Here is a 16,618-nt window from a genome sequence, read left to right on the forward strand (position 1 = left end):
ATAATGGCTCTTCCGATCTTGCTATTCAGAACAGCCATTATCTCGGAACATGGCTGCGGCGGGAGGCGCCGCCGCGGCGCCCGGCCCGGGCGGCCCCGCTCCCCGCCCCGCCGCGCCCTGAGCGCCCCCTCCCCCGCTTCCCCCGGGTCCCCCTCTCCAGGCAGGAAGATGTCCAAGCCCCGCGCGGTGGAGGCGGCGGCGGCGGCGGCGGCGGTGGCAGCGACGGCCCCGGGCCCGGAGATGGTGGAGCGGAGGGGCCCGGGGAGGCCCCGCACCAACGGGGTAAGCAGGCACCCTCCCCGCACTCACTCAGCGCGTCCCGAGGGGCCGCGCGGCCGGGCCGCCCCCGCCGGCCCGGCGCCTCGAGCACGTGCGCGCGCCCCGGGACCCCCCGCCCGCGGCCCTGGGCCCAGGGGCGGGGGGTGCGGGCGTGCGGGCGGGGCGCCCGGCTCGGGCAGCTTCCTTTTCTGCTGCCTGCCTGGGAGTGGCGTCCACACTGGCTCCGCCATGACCCTGGCAATATTTGACCTCGGAAAAGTTTGTGTCTTTATGGCATTTCCGCACCCCGAGACCCAGCTACCGCGGCGGTGGCTGCCTTCCCAGGGTGTGCGGGGCCTGGCCGGGACCCTCAGAGAGGTCACGGGTCTCGCTGACTTGGTGTTTAAAGGTTCCCCAGGCAGAAGGGCCCTAGCAGTGTTTCTGGGGAAGCCCTCCTCCATTCTGTGCTTACTCAGAGGCGAGGGAGGCCCCACGCCCAGAGACGCCAGCAGTGACCTGTCCCGCCCCACCCGCCTGCCCACCCTCCTCCTATTAATGCCAAGATGCCATTTGCAGTAGAGTGACCGCCCTGCATGCGCTGGCTCTAGGCTCTGCTTTTATTAAGCTCTCCACCCCCAACCCCACCCCTCAGTTACCACTGCAGTCCAGTCCCGCAGTCCTGGGAGGCTGCTGGGCTGCGTTGATTTGAGAGGGGCCAGGCTTGGGCACACTGAAGGCTCAGGCGGTAATGACGAGTCCTGCCGGAGGCCTTCAGGACCAAGAAGTGGTTAATCAGATTCCCTGAGGCCTGTTTCTGTGCTAAGAGCTCCTGCAGCTCCTGCCAGGGGAGTTCGCTCCTGCACATAGGCCAGCCCTTCAAATTCTGCAGTCGTTCAGTCCGGGTCATTCTGACCCGTCTGCTGCTGGTAGGTTGTCTGCTTCTGGTATACGCCTTGGTATAAAGCTGGCTTCCTGCCGGCCAGATGTGTCCTTAGTGACCAGAATTCGAGACCACATGAGTTCAGGAAATGTCTAACTCGGACCTGGGAGATCGTAAACCTTCCACTGTTCTCCCAGGGCTGGCAACTCCTGGTGGCCTGCTTTTGAGAGATGGTGTCGGTTTTTGGTTTCGGTTATTCTGAGTGCCCTTCTCCGCCATTTGCCCTGGGATCTTCTTCTTCAAGCCTCTTTCAGAACATGCATTTGTCGTTTTAGGAGAACGTATTTACCGGGCAATCAAAGATCTATTCCTACATGAGCCCCAACAAATGCTCTGGAATGCGTTCCCCCCTTCAGGAAGAGAACTCAGTTGCACATCACGAAGTCAAATGCCAGGGGAAGCCATTAGCCGGACTCTACAGGAAACGAGAAGGTAAGGCTCTGAAATGGCCCTGTTCTGACCACAGCTGGTCGGGTTGCAGAAGCCTCTCTCCTTCCTAATTGTGCACATATATTAAATGTTTATCCAGCCTTTTCAAACCCAAGTTCAAGGGTTTGAACCACGTTCTGTCTTGCTGCTAAGAAACAGACACAGGAGAAGAGTGGCCTGTCCCGGGGTGTGTGCCCTGTCGGTCTAACAGGTTTTCCCTGCTTTCACAAGAGTTAGCATGTCCTTCAAGCTTGAGTGTGTTGCCAAGTTGCAAAAATAACACCTGAGCTGCAGATGAAGAGGCTCACATGTACCCAAAGTACAGAAGTTACGAGTCTGGATGGTACAGGCCAGGTGCTGGCAGCCCTAACTGTGTTGTGGGAACGTAGGGAACCGACTTCCTTCCCTCTTTTGAGCTGGCCTTGACCTCATTTCTGAGTTTCTTTCCACTCAAGTGTTCAGTGCTGCTTTCTGAAGCAGTATACTCTGTAGTGAGGTTTGGAGTTAAAATACTGAACAAGAACATACATAGTTACTGAAAATTCTGTTGCTGTCTTCCAAATGTTTCCCCTGTTAAAGCTGCAGTGGGGACTAGGAGCTTTCCCCAGTGCACCACGCTCCCTTCTAATTAAAACTTGCCTTAAAGAAGCAGAACTCTGGCTGCCAGGGGCTCCGGACGAGGAAGCCTCGTAATTCATTTACAGAAAGTGCCATAAGTGATGGTGAGGCCAATGTCCGGGGCCAGATCTGAGCGCCAGGCGTGGGGAAGCCCAGAGCCAGGGGTAGGAGCCGGGCCTCGGCTTGATTCCCCGCCCAGGGCAGTGGGTGATACTGTTTCAGTCAGTCGTCAAATGACTTGGGTTCTAATCCTAGCTCTGCCACTTCCAAGGAGAGGCTGGGGCAGGTCACTCCGCTTTTCTGAGCCTTCGTTCTTTCATCGTTGAAGTGGGAGGGAGAACTCCTACTTCGCAGGGCTATTCTGCAGATTGGTGCAGGGGGCTTTTACAGTGCTCCGCCCCGGCCCCCCTTCCTGGGCTGGCCTGATCCGTGCTGCATCGGCAGCACTTAGACGAGCCTCCACCGAGGAGGGGCTGGGTGGCGAATGGGCTCTCCCTGGGTGGTGGTCAGGCAGTCTCCCATCCCTCCTGGAGTGGGGTGGAATGTAAATGATCCTCAGTGGTGGCATGGTACATAAGCTTATTTGACTTACAGTGTCACTAAATGGCCACAGTTAGGATTTGGGGCCAGATATATTTGGAGGAGAGCCCAAGGGCCAGGCTTTTGTCCTTGATTCTCAACCCTTTCTCTGCTTTGACTCAGACTGACGTGGTCGCTGACGTTCATGGGCATCACGCACTCCTAGGGTTTTTATGGGTGATGTCTTGGACTTCACTCCCTCTGGTTCCGCTGAAGGCATGTAAGGCAGTGAGAATGGCCTGGCTGGATTTGGATGTATTTAGTTTTCTTTTTAGCTTATTTATTGAGCTCACATATCATGGTGGTCGCCATTTTAAAGCGTACAACGCAGTGGTTTTTAGTCTCTTCAGAGACAGGCACAACCATGACCAACTGTCTGGTACCAGAACATTTCCTCACCCCACAAAAGAAGCCTTGTGCCCATTAGTCTCTCCTCATACCACCTCTCCCCCAGCCCCTGGCAACCACTAATCTACTTTCTATCCCTGTGGATTTGCTGGTTCTGGACATAAGTAAATGGAATCATGCAGGATCTGCAGCCTTGGGTGTCTGGCTTCTTCCACTCAGCATCATGTTTTCAAGGGCAGGTGTTAGGATTTCGCTCCTTTCCGTGGCTGAATAATATTCCGTCACGTGGATGGACCCCAGTGTACTCACCCAGTCATCAGTGGATGGACATTTGGGTGGTTTCTCCTCTTTGGCTATTGTGAATAAGCTGCCACAAACATTCACATACAGGTTTTTTGTGCGGACATATGTTTTTAATTGTGTTCGCAGCCGCCTAGGCGTGGAATTGCTGGGTCATATGGTAACTCCATGTTGAACTTTTGAACAACTGCCAGACTCTTTTTGAAAGTGACTGCGCCATTTTACGTTCCTACCAGCTACTTATTATTTACTTATTGTTTTTTTTTTTTAAAGTAAGTCTTTTTTTTTTTTTTTAAGTAAGTCATTTTTTTAAAAAGTGAATCATTCACCCACACTGGTGCTTCACAACTATTTTTAGTAACGAATCCTTTTTGCCGTCCCTCCCGGCGCCGCACTGACCAGTGTCAGGTCACTGTGCTGAGAACCACCATGAACGTAGGGCTTTGGCCCCGTTAGAAGAGGAAATGTTTTTTTCTTAAGAGTCTGAAATGAAGCATGCCAGGCGGCTCTTGGGGAAGAGGTCTTTGCTAGGGAAGAAGTTCTGCTTTATTACCTTATTCCTGTCCATCAACGCTGGCCCACTCTGGGGATTTAGCTTTTCTCCTGGGGTCTGCAGGAGATCAGAAACGTTCACAGACTAGATGGGAGCAGTCCTTCCACCATGTCTATCCACTCATCAGGAAGTACACTGCAAATATCTTACTATTTTATTTGTCAGCGATACTTCAGTAAAGCTGAAGAAAAAAAAAAAAAAAAAAGATGCAGACGAACAGCTCTGCCCAGTGTGTGGGTCCGAAAGTAAAGCTACATGCTTCTCCCCCCGAAGCCGTTGGTAGACACGGGGTCTCACAGGCGGGGGGCACTGTGCCTGGCACACCCAGGGTCCTCTCTCCTCTGAAGGCCTGTCTTAGAATGCAGCTGAGAGTCGAGAGATTGGGACACGGAGAGTGGAGTCTAACCCTCTGTCTTTCCCCACGCTCTGCCTGCAGAGAAGAGAAACAGTGGGAACGCGGTACGGAGCACCATGAAGTCCGAGGAACAGAAGCTCAAAGACGCCAGGAGAGGTCCCCTGGCACCTTTTCCAAACCAAAAATCTGAAGCAGCAGAACCTCCAAAAACTCCGACCTCGTCTTGTGATCCTGCCATTGCCGCCGTGGCCAAGCCAGCCCTGAAAAAGCCCGTCAAGGGCAAACAGGCCCCTCGGAAAAAGTAAGTGCCTTCCGGAGCCCCTCCCTGCCATGGCGCGGCGTGCTGCCTCTCACCCCGGCGGCCCCGGCTCAGGTGCTCGCTAGGGGGAGCAGGGCCCCCGCCCGGCGTCTGTGTCATCGGGGCTCAGGTGCCGTGTGTCACCACCGGGGACACTTACTTGTCAGCATGTCAGTCTGGCCCGAGTCCAGAGCTCAGGAACTCTCCCCCCCCCCCCCCCCAAGAGGAGGCAGCCTGTCTCTTGACGCTCCGACGCCCCCTTGGGCAGGTGAGCCTGCGTGAGCGCAGGTCCCGGTGGACAGAGGTGTGGAGGTGACACGATCGCTGAGGAGTGGCGTGCCTCCGGGCTGAGTGCGTCTTCAGTGCTCATCCTTGTTTTCTCCTCTCCCCTTCCCGCCCCAGAGCTCAAGGGAAGACGCAGCAGAACCGCAAACTCACGGATTTCTACCCGGTGCGCCGGAGCTCCCGGAAGAGCAAAGCTGAGCTGCAGGTAGAGGCCGCGGCTTTCCTCCGGGCTCGCGGGGCTGCCGGGGGGGCGGGCGCGTTCTCTGTGGCGGCCGTGGCCTAGCGGGCGTCATCCTGACGTGGGGGGTCACCCGAGGCTCGGTACGACGCGTCCGTGAAGGCGCATGGCGTGGCGCGGCCGGCGGTCCGGTGACAGCGTCTCGTCCAGGCGTGTGGGGGGGGCCGAGGGAGCCTGGGACCCCGGGGGCCGCGTGGTCTTTGCGAGGCTTGTCCGTCTGCTCGCCACGCGCTCCGTGGCGCGTCTCAAGGGGGCACGGAGCAGTGGCTTGGAAGCCACTCATGGTTGTACGACTCGGGCCAGTCACGCGTCTGTTCTGTGCCTCGGTCGCCCTGTGTGTCCGGCGGGGCAACAAAGCACTAGCTTGTAGGGGTGTAGCCGGGAGGGCCGGTGCGCTGGGGCACGAGGAACTGGGAACCGGGCCTGGCCCCCGGGGGGCACCGGCCAGCGGTTACACTGCCGCCGTTGCTCCCCGTAGCTGTCACTTCCCGCGGCGCCTCTGTCCTCGCTCCCCCGGGCTGTGGCCCTAGGAGGTGGGAAGAGCAGGCCGGGCCCCCGGGTCTGTAGGCTGCGAGCGGCTCCGCAGTCGGCCGTCCAGCGGCAGCGGGTCAGTGTTTGGCGCGGGGAGGTGCGGTCCTGGCCTTTCTGTTGAGGAGCCGGACCCCAGGACCCCAGGCGCCGTGTGCCCTGCAGCCCCCCGCCCGCCCGCAGCCTCACAGCCAGCCGGGGGGCAGGAGCAGAGCTCGGATTGCCGCCCCCACAGAGCAGCGGGGAAGTTCCATGCGCACCGCCCCCCCCCAGCCTCCTCCCTGAGGCCTTGTCGGTTTTAGCTTTTCAACCTGAACTAGACTCCTTCCGCATTTTGTGGGTTAAAACCGTAGATGCCGATACGGCAATTTAGCATTCTCTTCCTCTGCTTATTTGAATTGATGAGGCTTCCTTTAAAATAAATGAGAGAAGGGGTCCATCCCCCGCCCCCCAGAGAGCAGCTTTGGCTTTATTTCTTTAGAAAGGCAATGTCTTTGAGCCAAGAACAAGCTGTTATAAAATGTTTGCCTGCAGTGGGAGGCCGTGCTAGGTCGGTCTCACAGCACTGCAGAGGGCGAGGTGGTGCCAGGCCCCGGAACCCCAAACACCTCCCAGCCGCGGTCGGGGCTGCGGTGCCCACACAGGGAGCACTGGGGGTTCGCCGAGGCCTGCCACGGGCTGCAGAGCGGGGGCAGCTCAGTTTGCCTTTTTAATGAAAAAGAAGGGCTTTTCTGGCTGGAGGAGGGACGTGATGCAGGTCTGCAAAATGTCGCAGCAGATGAGCAGAAGGGAGCAGACACTCACTTCTCCGAAGCTTGGTCTGCAGCTAGTAAGCTTGCCGTGTCACCAGACACAGAGCCAGTGGCGAGGAGAGCCGTGCCGAGCTCTGCTTGTTTGGGGTGGCTCTGCTGAGTGACCTCCGGGGCCGGGGGGGCTGCTGGCCCGGCGGGAAGGCGGCTGTCAGCTGAGGTGGCGAGGCTGTGGTTGGCCAGGGCGGTGTCTTCTCTGGATGGCACAGGTAAAGCTCGAGGCTGGGGCAGCTGGGCCTCATCTGAGGGGTGAGGTCAGTCCTGACCTGCCTGCTCTTTGAGGCCCCAGAAACCACGGCCCAGGCACAGGGGGCATAAGAGGGGGCTGGGGGTAGCCAGAGGAGAAACTAAAATTAAAACCTCTGCGGATACTTAATTGAGTTTGAAGGCAGAGCGGGCAGGGCCAGGGCCAGGGAAGAGGGTGGACACTGGGCCTTGGAGAGATACCCTGAACCCCTCGTTGTTTTGCTGCGGGGGCCCCTTAGCTGGTTGGCCTGCTTGTGGGTGGGGTGACAGCCTGCACTGGGGCAGTGCCCCGGCTTCTTTCTCCCCAGCCCAGCCCCGGGCCTGATGTGCAGAGCAGCCTCGACCTAATTCAGACCTTGCTTACCTCCCACTCAGTCTGCCTCTGGCAACCCCCCCCACCCCCGCCCTGCCCAGGCTGCTGCCTGCCTGATTTCTCTTCGGAAGCCTGGAGCTGGTTGGTGCATGCCCCCAAGCACTGAGCCTCCAGAACGAAACTCAGACTGCGGCTCTGCATTCAGGGCATCTAGCCTGTGCCCAGCTTCCCCCAGCTCAGCTCCTCTTGCCTCATTCAGTCCCAGCAGGAAAGTCCCCGGGTGCCTAGCCCACCATCAATCCCGGTTACAGAGCTCACTGCATTTCTCCCTGGTCTGGTCTTCTTCGCACACTAATTTTTCAGCAAGGTGGTTGTGTGTGTGATGTGTATGTGTTGATGTTGCCGTGCTTGAGGGCTTACTTTGTGCCAGGCACTGTTCTCGGCCAGGATATCCCACGGCATACAAGATCTCCTGTTCTCAGGGAGCTTATATTCAAGTGGAGAGTGATAAACAACTTAAAAAAAACAACAACCAAAGAACAAGATAATTTTAGATAGTCCTTTGACATCAATTTAATAAAACAGAGTAGTGTGAAAGCACAGTGAGGCTAAGGCTACTTTAGCTACAGTAATCAGGGAAATTTCACTGAGGGAGGTGCCTTTTGAACAGAGCTTGGAAAGAAGGGAGGACACAAGCCAGGTGAATGGATTGGGGAAAGGGTGTTCCAGGCAGGGGGAAGAGCACGTGCAAAGGCCCCGAGGCAGGAACTAGCCTGGCCCTCTAAGAGAGTCATCAGTGTGGCCAGAATGTGGGAGAAGGGGTAAAGATGGCTGCTGAGGCAGGGCTGGGACCCTGCAGAGCCTTACAGGCCATCGGAAAAGTGGATTTTATCCCCGTAGCAGTGAGAAGATATGGAAAAGCTTTTGCTTCTCTTTTTTTTTTTTTAAGATTTATTTATTCATTTCAGAGGGGGAGGGACAGAGGGGGAGAGAGAGAGTCTCAAGCAGAGTCCCACTGAGTGCAGAGCCCAACGCGGGGCTCAATCTCACGACCCTGAGATCATGACCTGAGCCAAAACCAAGAGCTGGGCACTCAACACACTGCACCACCCAGGCGCCCCAAGCTTTTGCTTCTCTTTAAATAAACTTTTTATTTTGGAATAATTTTAGATTTATAGAGGAGTTGCAAAGATAGTGCAGAGTACCCCCATAGACCGTTTACTCGGTTTCCCCATCATTAACACCTTCCATACACTGTCCTGGTACATTTGTCACAGTGAACCAACATTGGCCCATTACTATTCAGTAAACTTTTTGGAAGGCTTTAAGCAGGGAAATGACATGATCTTATGTACATTTTTATTTTATTTTATTTTTATTTATTTGAGAGCGAGAGAAAGAGCACACGAGCGGGGCGAAGGGACAGAGGGAGCAGGGAGCCCGACGTGGGGCTCGATCCCAGGACCTCGGGATCATGACCTGAGCCGAAGGCAGACGCTTAATGACTGAGCCACCCAGGCGTCCCATTTTTTATTTATTTTTTAAAGATTTATTTATTTGAGAGAGAGCAAGTGAGAGTGGGGGGCAGGAAGGGAAGAGAGAGAATTTCAAGCAGACTCCCTGTAGAGCACAGAGCCTGATGGTGGGGCTCGATCCCATGACCCCAAGAGATCATGACCTGAGCCGAAACCAAGAGTCGGACGCTTAACCGACTGAGCTGCCCAGGCGCCCCTTACGTAGCTTTTTACAAGACCCCTCTGGCTGCTGTGCGGGGAATAGAGTGAAGGGGTGGTCAGAGCGGACGCCAGGAGCCCGGGGAGGCGGCCGTGAAAGCGCTGGGGTGTGGGCTGGAGGCAGGGCTGTCTGGTGCGGCTCTTGCGCGGTGTCTGTAAACCTACAGAGAGCCGGGCTCCGCGTCACACCACAGGCGTTCAGTACATCCACGTGGAGAGGGACCGAGTCCGTGCGCGCTGCGGGTGGGGCCGCCGGCCCGGCTGGGTCTGTGCTCGGCGCTGGGTGGAGGCCTCACCTGTGAGCCCAGCCGTGGCAGCCAGTGGAGGGCCTGGGCTTCTGGTGGTCTCTGTGTGGCTCCCCGTGCCTCCCCGCAGTCCCGGGCACTTGGATCTGGGAGGGAGGTGGTGGCCCCGAGGGGCCGGTGGGGCCAGGAGTGTCCGCTCCTGTCTGACTTCTTTGTTCAGGGTGGTCCTGCCTCTTGGGGGTGGGAGGCATGTTCTCATCCGTAGCAGTGGCTTCATGGAGACCCAGGTCAAAGTTCCTGAACCAGGGTGCCAACAGGGGCCATCAGACAGGAGGGACGTGACGTACACCCGCCCCTTCGAAAGGCACAGCCTCTCATCTGCCCTAGCCGATTTTATATGAAGTCAAGAGTCATGATTTTTTCATGTTGGCAATTTAGATGGTTTAAAAAACACGGCACGTGCCAAATAGAACCCAGCCCCCAACCCAGTTCTGCAGTCGGGCCACCACTGTGTCCCTCCTGGTCCATTTGAGCCCCAGGTGGCAAACTGTCCACAACAGATGGGCAGTGAGAGACAGATGGGGCTGTGGGGCGTGGGCGTCTTTGGGGACTGATGTCACGGAGGCCAGCCGTGAGTGACCTGCGGGTGGTCCAGGCTGCCCAGAGTGGCCCAGGAGAGAATGCTGAAGTGCTTCTTGTTTCTCTTCCCTCCACCCAGTCTGAAGAAAGGAAAAGAATAGACGAGTTGATTGAAAGTGGGAAGGAAGAAGGAATGAAGGTAAGGGGCAGCAGGGTCTACTGCTCGGAGGCTGAGGCTGGAAGGTACAACCCCCCCCCCCCCCCCGCTCCTCAGCGCCCGGCGGCCGGCGGGCTGCCGTAACCCCGTTAACTAACTGCGGCTAGTCAGACTCTTAGGTTGTCAAGGGGCCAGATACGAAATCTGCCTAGGGAGCATCTCGGGAAGGAAACACTAATGGTTTTTATACGGGAAACGTTATCCTGAGAAAACTTTTTAAGATTGCGGTAAAATACGTGTAACATAAAACGTACCATTTTAACCCGTTTAAAGTGTACAATTCCGTGTCGTTAAGTACGTTCACAGTGTTGTGTAACTATCATCCCTGTCTAGTTCCAGAACTTTCTCATCCTCCCAAATGGAAACCCTGCACCCAGTAGCCGTCAGCCCCCACTCCCCCAGCCCCAGCTGTGTGCCTGTTCTGGACATGTCCTATGAATGGAGTCACAGAGTAGATGGCCTGTCGTAGCTGGCTTTCTTTCATTTGGCATGAGGCCTGGGCAAACATTTTTCCTAAACTGTTTTCCTGGGAAACGACAGGGCCCAAGAAATTTCCTTTATTCTCATGTATTGCAAACACTGGGTGGATGAGAGGGGCGGAGCCCTACAGTGGCCACCGGGTGGGTCTGGGCTGGGACTCGAGGCTCAGAAAAAAGCTCCAGTTCCACACACCCATCCAGGAGGACCCCAACTTAAGTCTGGGCCCCGCAAGCAGTCACCCTGCAACCCCATTTATAACGGAGCAAGGAGAAGCACGGGAGGGTAAATTCCAGAAAAAAGGAGACACTTGGAACACGGGGTCCTACTACTCCCCAGAAGAGGCCACGTGTGTGGATGTGAGTCGGGCTTTATCACTTCCCTGCCACGTGGCCTTGGACGTGGTTCTGCCTCTCCGAGCCTCCGTTCCCTCCTCTACAAAATGGGGCAACACCCACCCGGCAGATCTCTCCGGAGGCTCACATGTAACAGTGCTTTGCAAAGAGCACAAGGGACCCTTGTGGGGTGACGGGTTGTGGCGACGGTGGAACAGCTGTGTCCGGTTCAGACTGCCCGCCGTGCTGTGTCCGTAGCGCGGGATCTAGGGCACACCTCGGCGAGGGGGGCAAGCCCGGGCCGCTGGCCCTGCGCGGGGTCAGGAAGCAGCGCTTCTCCTCACCTCCCGACAGATTGACCTCATCGACGGCAAGGGCAGGGGTGTGATCGCCACCAAGCAGTTCTCCCGGGGCGAGTTTGTGGTCGAGTACCACGGGGACCTCATCGAGATCACCGACGCCAAGAAGCGGGAGGCTCTGTACGCACAGGACCCCTCGACGGGCTGCTACATGTACTATTTTCAGTATCTGAGCAAAACCTACTGGTAAGTCCGCTGGAGCTTCAAGTGGCTTTTCCGTGCCCTGGCAGAGGACAGGCCTCCGGGCCGGGAGCCACGAGGGCATCCTGCTTCTGGTTTCACTCTTGCTACGTCTTTTTTTTCCAAGCCGCGAAGCGCTCTCCCCCACTTGCCATTTTACCACGTGGGGTTGGAGCTGTTCCGGCTGCCGTCTGAGCAGACGAGAAGCAGAAGCGGGCTAGGCGGGGACAGTCCGCGCCGAGGCTCACCAGGCCGCGCTCTCTCGTGGCCTGCAGCCAGAGCAGCTCTAGAAATCCCTGGCTGCTCCTTTCCCCATATGGCCAGTGCACTCGATTGGGGTTTTTGGTTTTTTTTTTTTTTTTTTATTAGGCTCTATTTTTCTGAGCGGTTTTAGGTCCCCAGTAAAATGGAGCAGGGGGTACGGAGAGTTCCCGAAGCTCCCTGCCTCCCCACACGCGCAGCTTCCCCCACTACCAGCCGAGTTGATTTGTACTCATTTATCTGTTACGCACTTGCCTCACGCGCCCCCACAAAGAGCCTTTTGCGTTCCTGCCGCCTCCCACCCAGTGCCTCCCTGGGCTCTTAAAGATGGTTTTTTGATTTGAACTGCTTTCCCTGAAACGCGGCCATAAATCGACATCCCACCAGAGTCGAGAGCTGGCGTGACTGGGATCAAAAGCCCCTTTGTCAGTGTAATCCTCTGTCGCCCTCCCTCCCGCCAGTGTGGATGCGACTAGAGAGACAAATCGCCTGGGACGACTGATCAATCACAGTAAATGTGGAAACTGCCAAACCAAACTGCACGACATCGACGGCGTGCCTCACCTCATCCTCATCGCCTCCCGCGACATCAAGGCGGGGGAGGAGCTCCTGTACGACTACGGGGACCGCAGCCGCGCCTCCATCGAAGCGCACCCCTGGCTGAAGCATTAACCTCCCCGCCCTCCCCGCCCCTCCCTCCTTCCACGGACAAAGTGCCCTCAAAGGGAATTGAGTTTTTGGTTTTTTTTTTTTTACACACTTAATCTTAGCAGATTACTTCAGATGTTTTTAAAAAGTATATTAAGATGCCTTTTCACTGTAGTATTTAAATATCTGTTGCAGGTTTCCAAGGTGGACTGGAACAGATGGCCTTATATTACCAAAACTTTTATATTCTAGTTGTTTTGTACCTTTTTTGCATACAAGTCACACGTTCGTGCTTCCCGTGCATGCAGTCGAGGACGCAGCACAGGTTTTAGAGGAAAGAGTGAACATGAACTAGGAAGCCGGGTGACGCCCGCCTCCCGCCGAAGAGCCAGGACTCTCCTCCCCACACCCCCGCCGGCGACTCCCGAGGCCCGGCCGGGGTGTTCCCAAGCTCTTGTTTTCCTGACGTCTGGACAGGCGCACATGGAAGTGTATGAATATTTTTTAAAAAGGTTTCGCAGTAAGCTAGTCTTCCCCTCTGCTCTCTTGAAAGCTTACTGACCCAGTGGCCCCCGGGCGTGGGCCGGGCCTAGGTTTACTCTTCCACGGGCTGCCGCTTTTCTGGGCACCTCGAAGCATCAGGGCGGGTAATCAGAGTAGATGTGGGCAGGGAAAAGCATTGCTTGCTCGCCCTGTCGGGGCAGGGTTTCCCAAAACTGGGTTAATTCTTTATAGAAATGTGAACACTGAATTTATTTTAAAAAAAATAATAATAAAAATTTAAAAATTTTAAAAAGACAAAAAAAAGAAAAAAACCACAGAAAACAACTTACATGTATATAGGTCTTGAAGTGAGTGAAGTGGCTGCGTTTTTTCTTCTTTTTTCTTTTTTTTTTTTTGTTTTGTTTTGGTTTGGTTTTTGTTTTTGTAGAAGAGATTTGAGATGGTACTCTATTCTAATCAAAAATAAAAGTTTTGTAGCGGGACCAGAAATTACTTACCCATTACCACCCTCCCCCCACCCTGACCCAATTCCAATGGGTTGAAAGTTCCAGATCTGCTGTCAGGCTTTCTGTTTGTCAGACCACCTGGTGTCCTTCCTGCAAAAATGAAGATGCAGCCATGAACCGAAGGGGGAACCCGCAGACCCTGAAATGCAGGGCCCCTACCCCAGCTGCGGGTGCACCAGCGGAGTGGGCAGGCCCAGCAGCCCAGGGATCAAGGCTGAGGGCACAGTTTTCACCTTGACTGTGATGCAGGAGGACTAGGTAGCTTCCTCCCTCTTGAAGGGGGACCTATTCTCACTCTGGTAACCTGCAGTCCAGGGGGCCGTGGCTCTGGATCCATGACCTGGGGTCTCCCAGCCTCCCCTGGTCCCAGGTAAATGTGAATGGAGACAGGTGTGAGAGCCTGTCCTCAACCTTGATGCCCCCCCGGCGTCACCACGGTGCTACCTAAGAAAGTCTTCCCCCCCCCACCCCCACCCCACACTTGCCTGGTCAGTGGTCAGAGAATTGGAGGAGGATCCGACAGAGTGTGTAAATGTGAGATAAAATGTCTTGGTTGTACCTGTTTGTGGTTTAGCTTTGTATTTAAAAAAAAAAAAAAGGAAATAACTTGAAAATTATTTGTCATCATAAAAATGAAACAAAAATTAAAATATTTATTGCCAGGCGAGGCCACCTGTGTGTCTGTTTTTTACGTGGCAGAGAGAGGACTGGAATTTTCTGCTTCACTTTACAAAAGGGTTACACAGCAGGGGCACCCGGCTGGCTCAGTCGGTAGAGCGTGCGACTCTTGATCTCGGGGTTGTGGGTTCAAGCCCCATGTTGGGTGCAGAGATTACTTAAAAATAAAATCTTTTTTAAAAAAAGGGTTACGGAGCAGTATGTGTCTGTCTTGGTGAATGTCCTCCTAGGGGGACAGTCTCTTCATGGTACAGTGGGGGTCATAGGTGCCAGAGAAGATTAAAAACTGATGCATGTTGAATCTTCCCTGAGAACACCTGGCATCATCATGTGCACCCTGTCTTGGCGGGAAGCCCCTCCTACCAGTCCAGATCTCTGTCCCCACCAGCCGCCCGCACTCGAGGCAGACAGAGTCCTTGGTTGACAAGCGGAAGATCTGGCACCAGGAGCAGCTGTGTTGGCCAGCCCGTCACCTTGCACATATCCCTTTCCTTTTCCGAAGCTTGTCCATCCATCACGCTACACCACCTTATCCATCACACAGAAACAGCCTCTGCCCTGCCGACGTGCAGGGGTGTCCTGAGGATTCAGCCGTCATGGATGACTGCATCTTCACCTTGGAGGGAACAGGGTGCACTCGGCCCTGGAACAGCCGGCTGTGTGACCTTGGGCAGGTGACAGCTCTGTGTGCGTCACCTCCCCCCTGGGCGACATGGAGCCATTCTGGTGTGCGCACGCGGGTGATTGCGTTACAGGAGTTCGTACGGGGAAAGCATGTGGAGCACTGCCTCGCACCTAGATACCCCGCAGTCATCCGTGTTTGCTGTTAGGATTGAAACTTGGCTTTTTTCAGGGCGCCTGGGTGGCTCAGTCGGTTAAGCATCTGCGTTTGGCTCAGGTCATGATCTCAGGGTCCCTGCTCAGCGGGGAGTCTGCTTCTCCCTCTGTCCCTCCCCCTCCCCCTGCTTGTGCTCTGTCTCTCTCTCTCTCTCAAATAAATAAAATCTAGAAAGGAAGGAGAGAGAGAGAAAGAAAGCAAAGAAAGAAAAAAAGAAAAAAGAAAAAGAAACTGCGTTGTTTCTACCATTCACTGTTTGCAAGTGCCCTGGACTGATAGCTAAGAGCCTCCGAGCTCTGATATTTAGTTGCTGTATTTACTTATTCATTTTTTAAAGATGATTTCTACAGCAACCACTTCTTGTGCCTTGTGAAACCTGGCTTGGAAACCCACTTCTCAGCTGGTTCCTCCCGATGCTGGGTTTGGAGAAGGAAGCCCGCAGCGTGGGAGCAGTTTTAGCAGTTTTCCGTGGTCACACCGGGCCCCAGCTCCAGGAGAAATGCTCCCGGGATTACCTTCTGGAACTCCCACCCCAGTGTCTGACTTGACCAAGAGTTGCTAAAATCTGAGCATTCTTTATTGTCTTTTTTTTTTTTTTTTTTTAGTTTCCCCCAGGGATACACAGGAACCAGGGCTGTTTTAACTTGACATTTCTCTCGGAGTGGGTTTTCTTGCCTTACCTATCTCCACGAGGGAGAAAGAGGCAGCTGAGCGTTTATACAGGGGGACCCCCAGGTCTGGAAATGCAGGTAATTTGTATTAATGGCTTACAGACAGCAACACACGATGATCTGTCTGCTTCTAGACTTTCTGGTTGTCCTACAGCCTGGAGACAAGGAGATGGAAACCGAAGCAAGAATGGCTCAGGTATAGGGAAGTGGGCTGCCATCGTTGGGACTCTAGGATGTAAGGCTGGTGCCTTGGAGGGTGGACTTTACATGTCATTCCCAGGAGCTGAGTCTGCTCTGCACTCCTGCAAAAGACAGAGTGCTCCCCGCGCCCCTGCCACACACACACACACACACTCTCTGTTCTGTGGTCTCACTGCCCCTGTGTGCGGTCTGCCCAGCCTCTGCATGGGGGTTCTGAAGGCAGGATGCATAGATCCGTTTTCCCAGCCAGCTCTCACCTCCAAGGCACAGAAAAGCTTTCTCCTCCCTCCCCCTGTGAAGAGGGGAGCACCCTGTGAGGATGACAGCGTCATCTGGGGTTAGAAATCAGGAGCCCCTCATCAACGGCTCTGCCAAGATGGCATTCTGGACCGGCCTGAGCGGGGCCAGCATTTCTTGGGAGGCAGAGTGGGTGAAGCCTGGGTTGTGGAGTTTACCTCTGGGTTCGGGTCCGACTTCTACCACTTTGGAGCTGGGATCCTGGACGAGTTCCTCAGCCGCAGTGCGCCGTCACCTTGAGGCACCACGGGAATGATGACACCCATCCCACAGAGGTGTGGTGAGGCAGCGGGTGAAAAGTCCTCCAAGTGGTGTAGCGAGACACACATTCATTATCAACATGAGTGCTTTTTGGAGAAGAAGGGCACGTTGTGCGTTGCAGGTACGAACCCAGGCCTCAGAATCAGGCCCGCACGTGCATCTTGGGCAGCCACTTCCTAGCTCTGTGACCTCGTGTACTTTCCTCTTTTGGAGTTTCACTTTCCGCATCTGTACACTGGCGGGTTAGTGCTGGTCCCCGGCTCCCCGAGTTCTTCCAGGAATAAGCGAGGTCCATGCAGCAGGCAGACCCTTCAGCAAGCCAGGGTCGGCACCAGCACGACCGGCTCACAGGATGTTCTCAGCAGGCCCAGGAGTTTCTCTGCAAAGAGCGGCCATCTGTTCTCTACAGACTGTATTTCATTGAATCCTAAACGCATTCCCCGCCCCCCGCATTTTAACATCTTTGAAATCAGGACGAGCCTTAAAATCAATAGCATCTTAATGTTATAATTTGTCCCATTTTCCTAGCAC

General features: G+C 55.1%; 1 protein-coding gene and 1 non-coding gene across 3 annotated transcripts in view; both read left to right on the forward strand.

Annotated features, from left to right (window-relative positions):
- The window catches only part of KMT5A (lysine methyltransferase 5A), a 19,629-nt gene extending 5,677 nt beyond the window's left edge, over positions 1-13,952 (forward strand). Inside the window, exons 2-8 of one of the 2 annotated variants that reach the window (XM_032431489.1) lie at positions 161-282; positions 1,474-1,630; positions 4,462-4,681; positions 5,081-5,168; positions 9,794-9,853; positions 11,038-11,228; positions 11,945-13,952. In XM_032431489.1, the coding sequence (XP_032287380.1) occupies positions 161-282; positions 1,474-1,630; positions 4,462-4,681; positions 5,081-5,168; positions 9,794-9,853; positions 11,038-11,228; positions 11,945-12,155 (1,049 nt within the window). In that variant the 3' untranslated portion in view covers positions 12,156-13,952. Of the gene's footprint in view, positions 1-160; positions 283-1,035; positions 1,185-1,473; positions 1,631-4,461; positions 4,682-5,080; positions 5,169-9,793; positions 9,854-11,037; positions 11,229-11,944 lie in introns of those variants that run through there. The other variant, XM_032431490.1, reaches the window with a different exon arrangement.
- On the forward strand, positions 13,895-13,967 carry TRNAK-CUU. The gene has a single exon. It is a non-coding gene; the product is annotated as a tRNA-Lys (tRNA).
- Positions 13,968-16,618: the final 2,651 nt, after the last annotated feature.

The sequence above is a fragment of the Phoca vitulina genome, unplaced genomic scaffold (assembly GCF_004348235.1).
Source record: "Phoca vitulina isolate PV1807 unplaced genomic scaffold, GSC_HSeal_1.0 scaffold46, whole genome shotgun sequence".
In the NCBI taxonomy this organism is placed as follows: domain Eukaryota; kingdom Metazoa; phylum Chordata; class Mammalia; order Carnivora; family Phocidae; genus Phoca; species Phoca vitulina.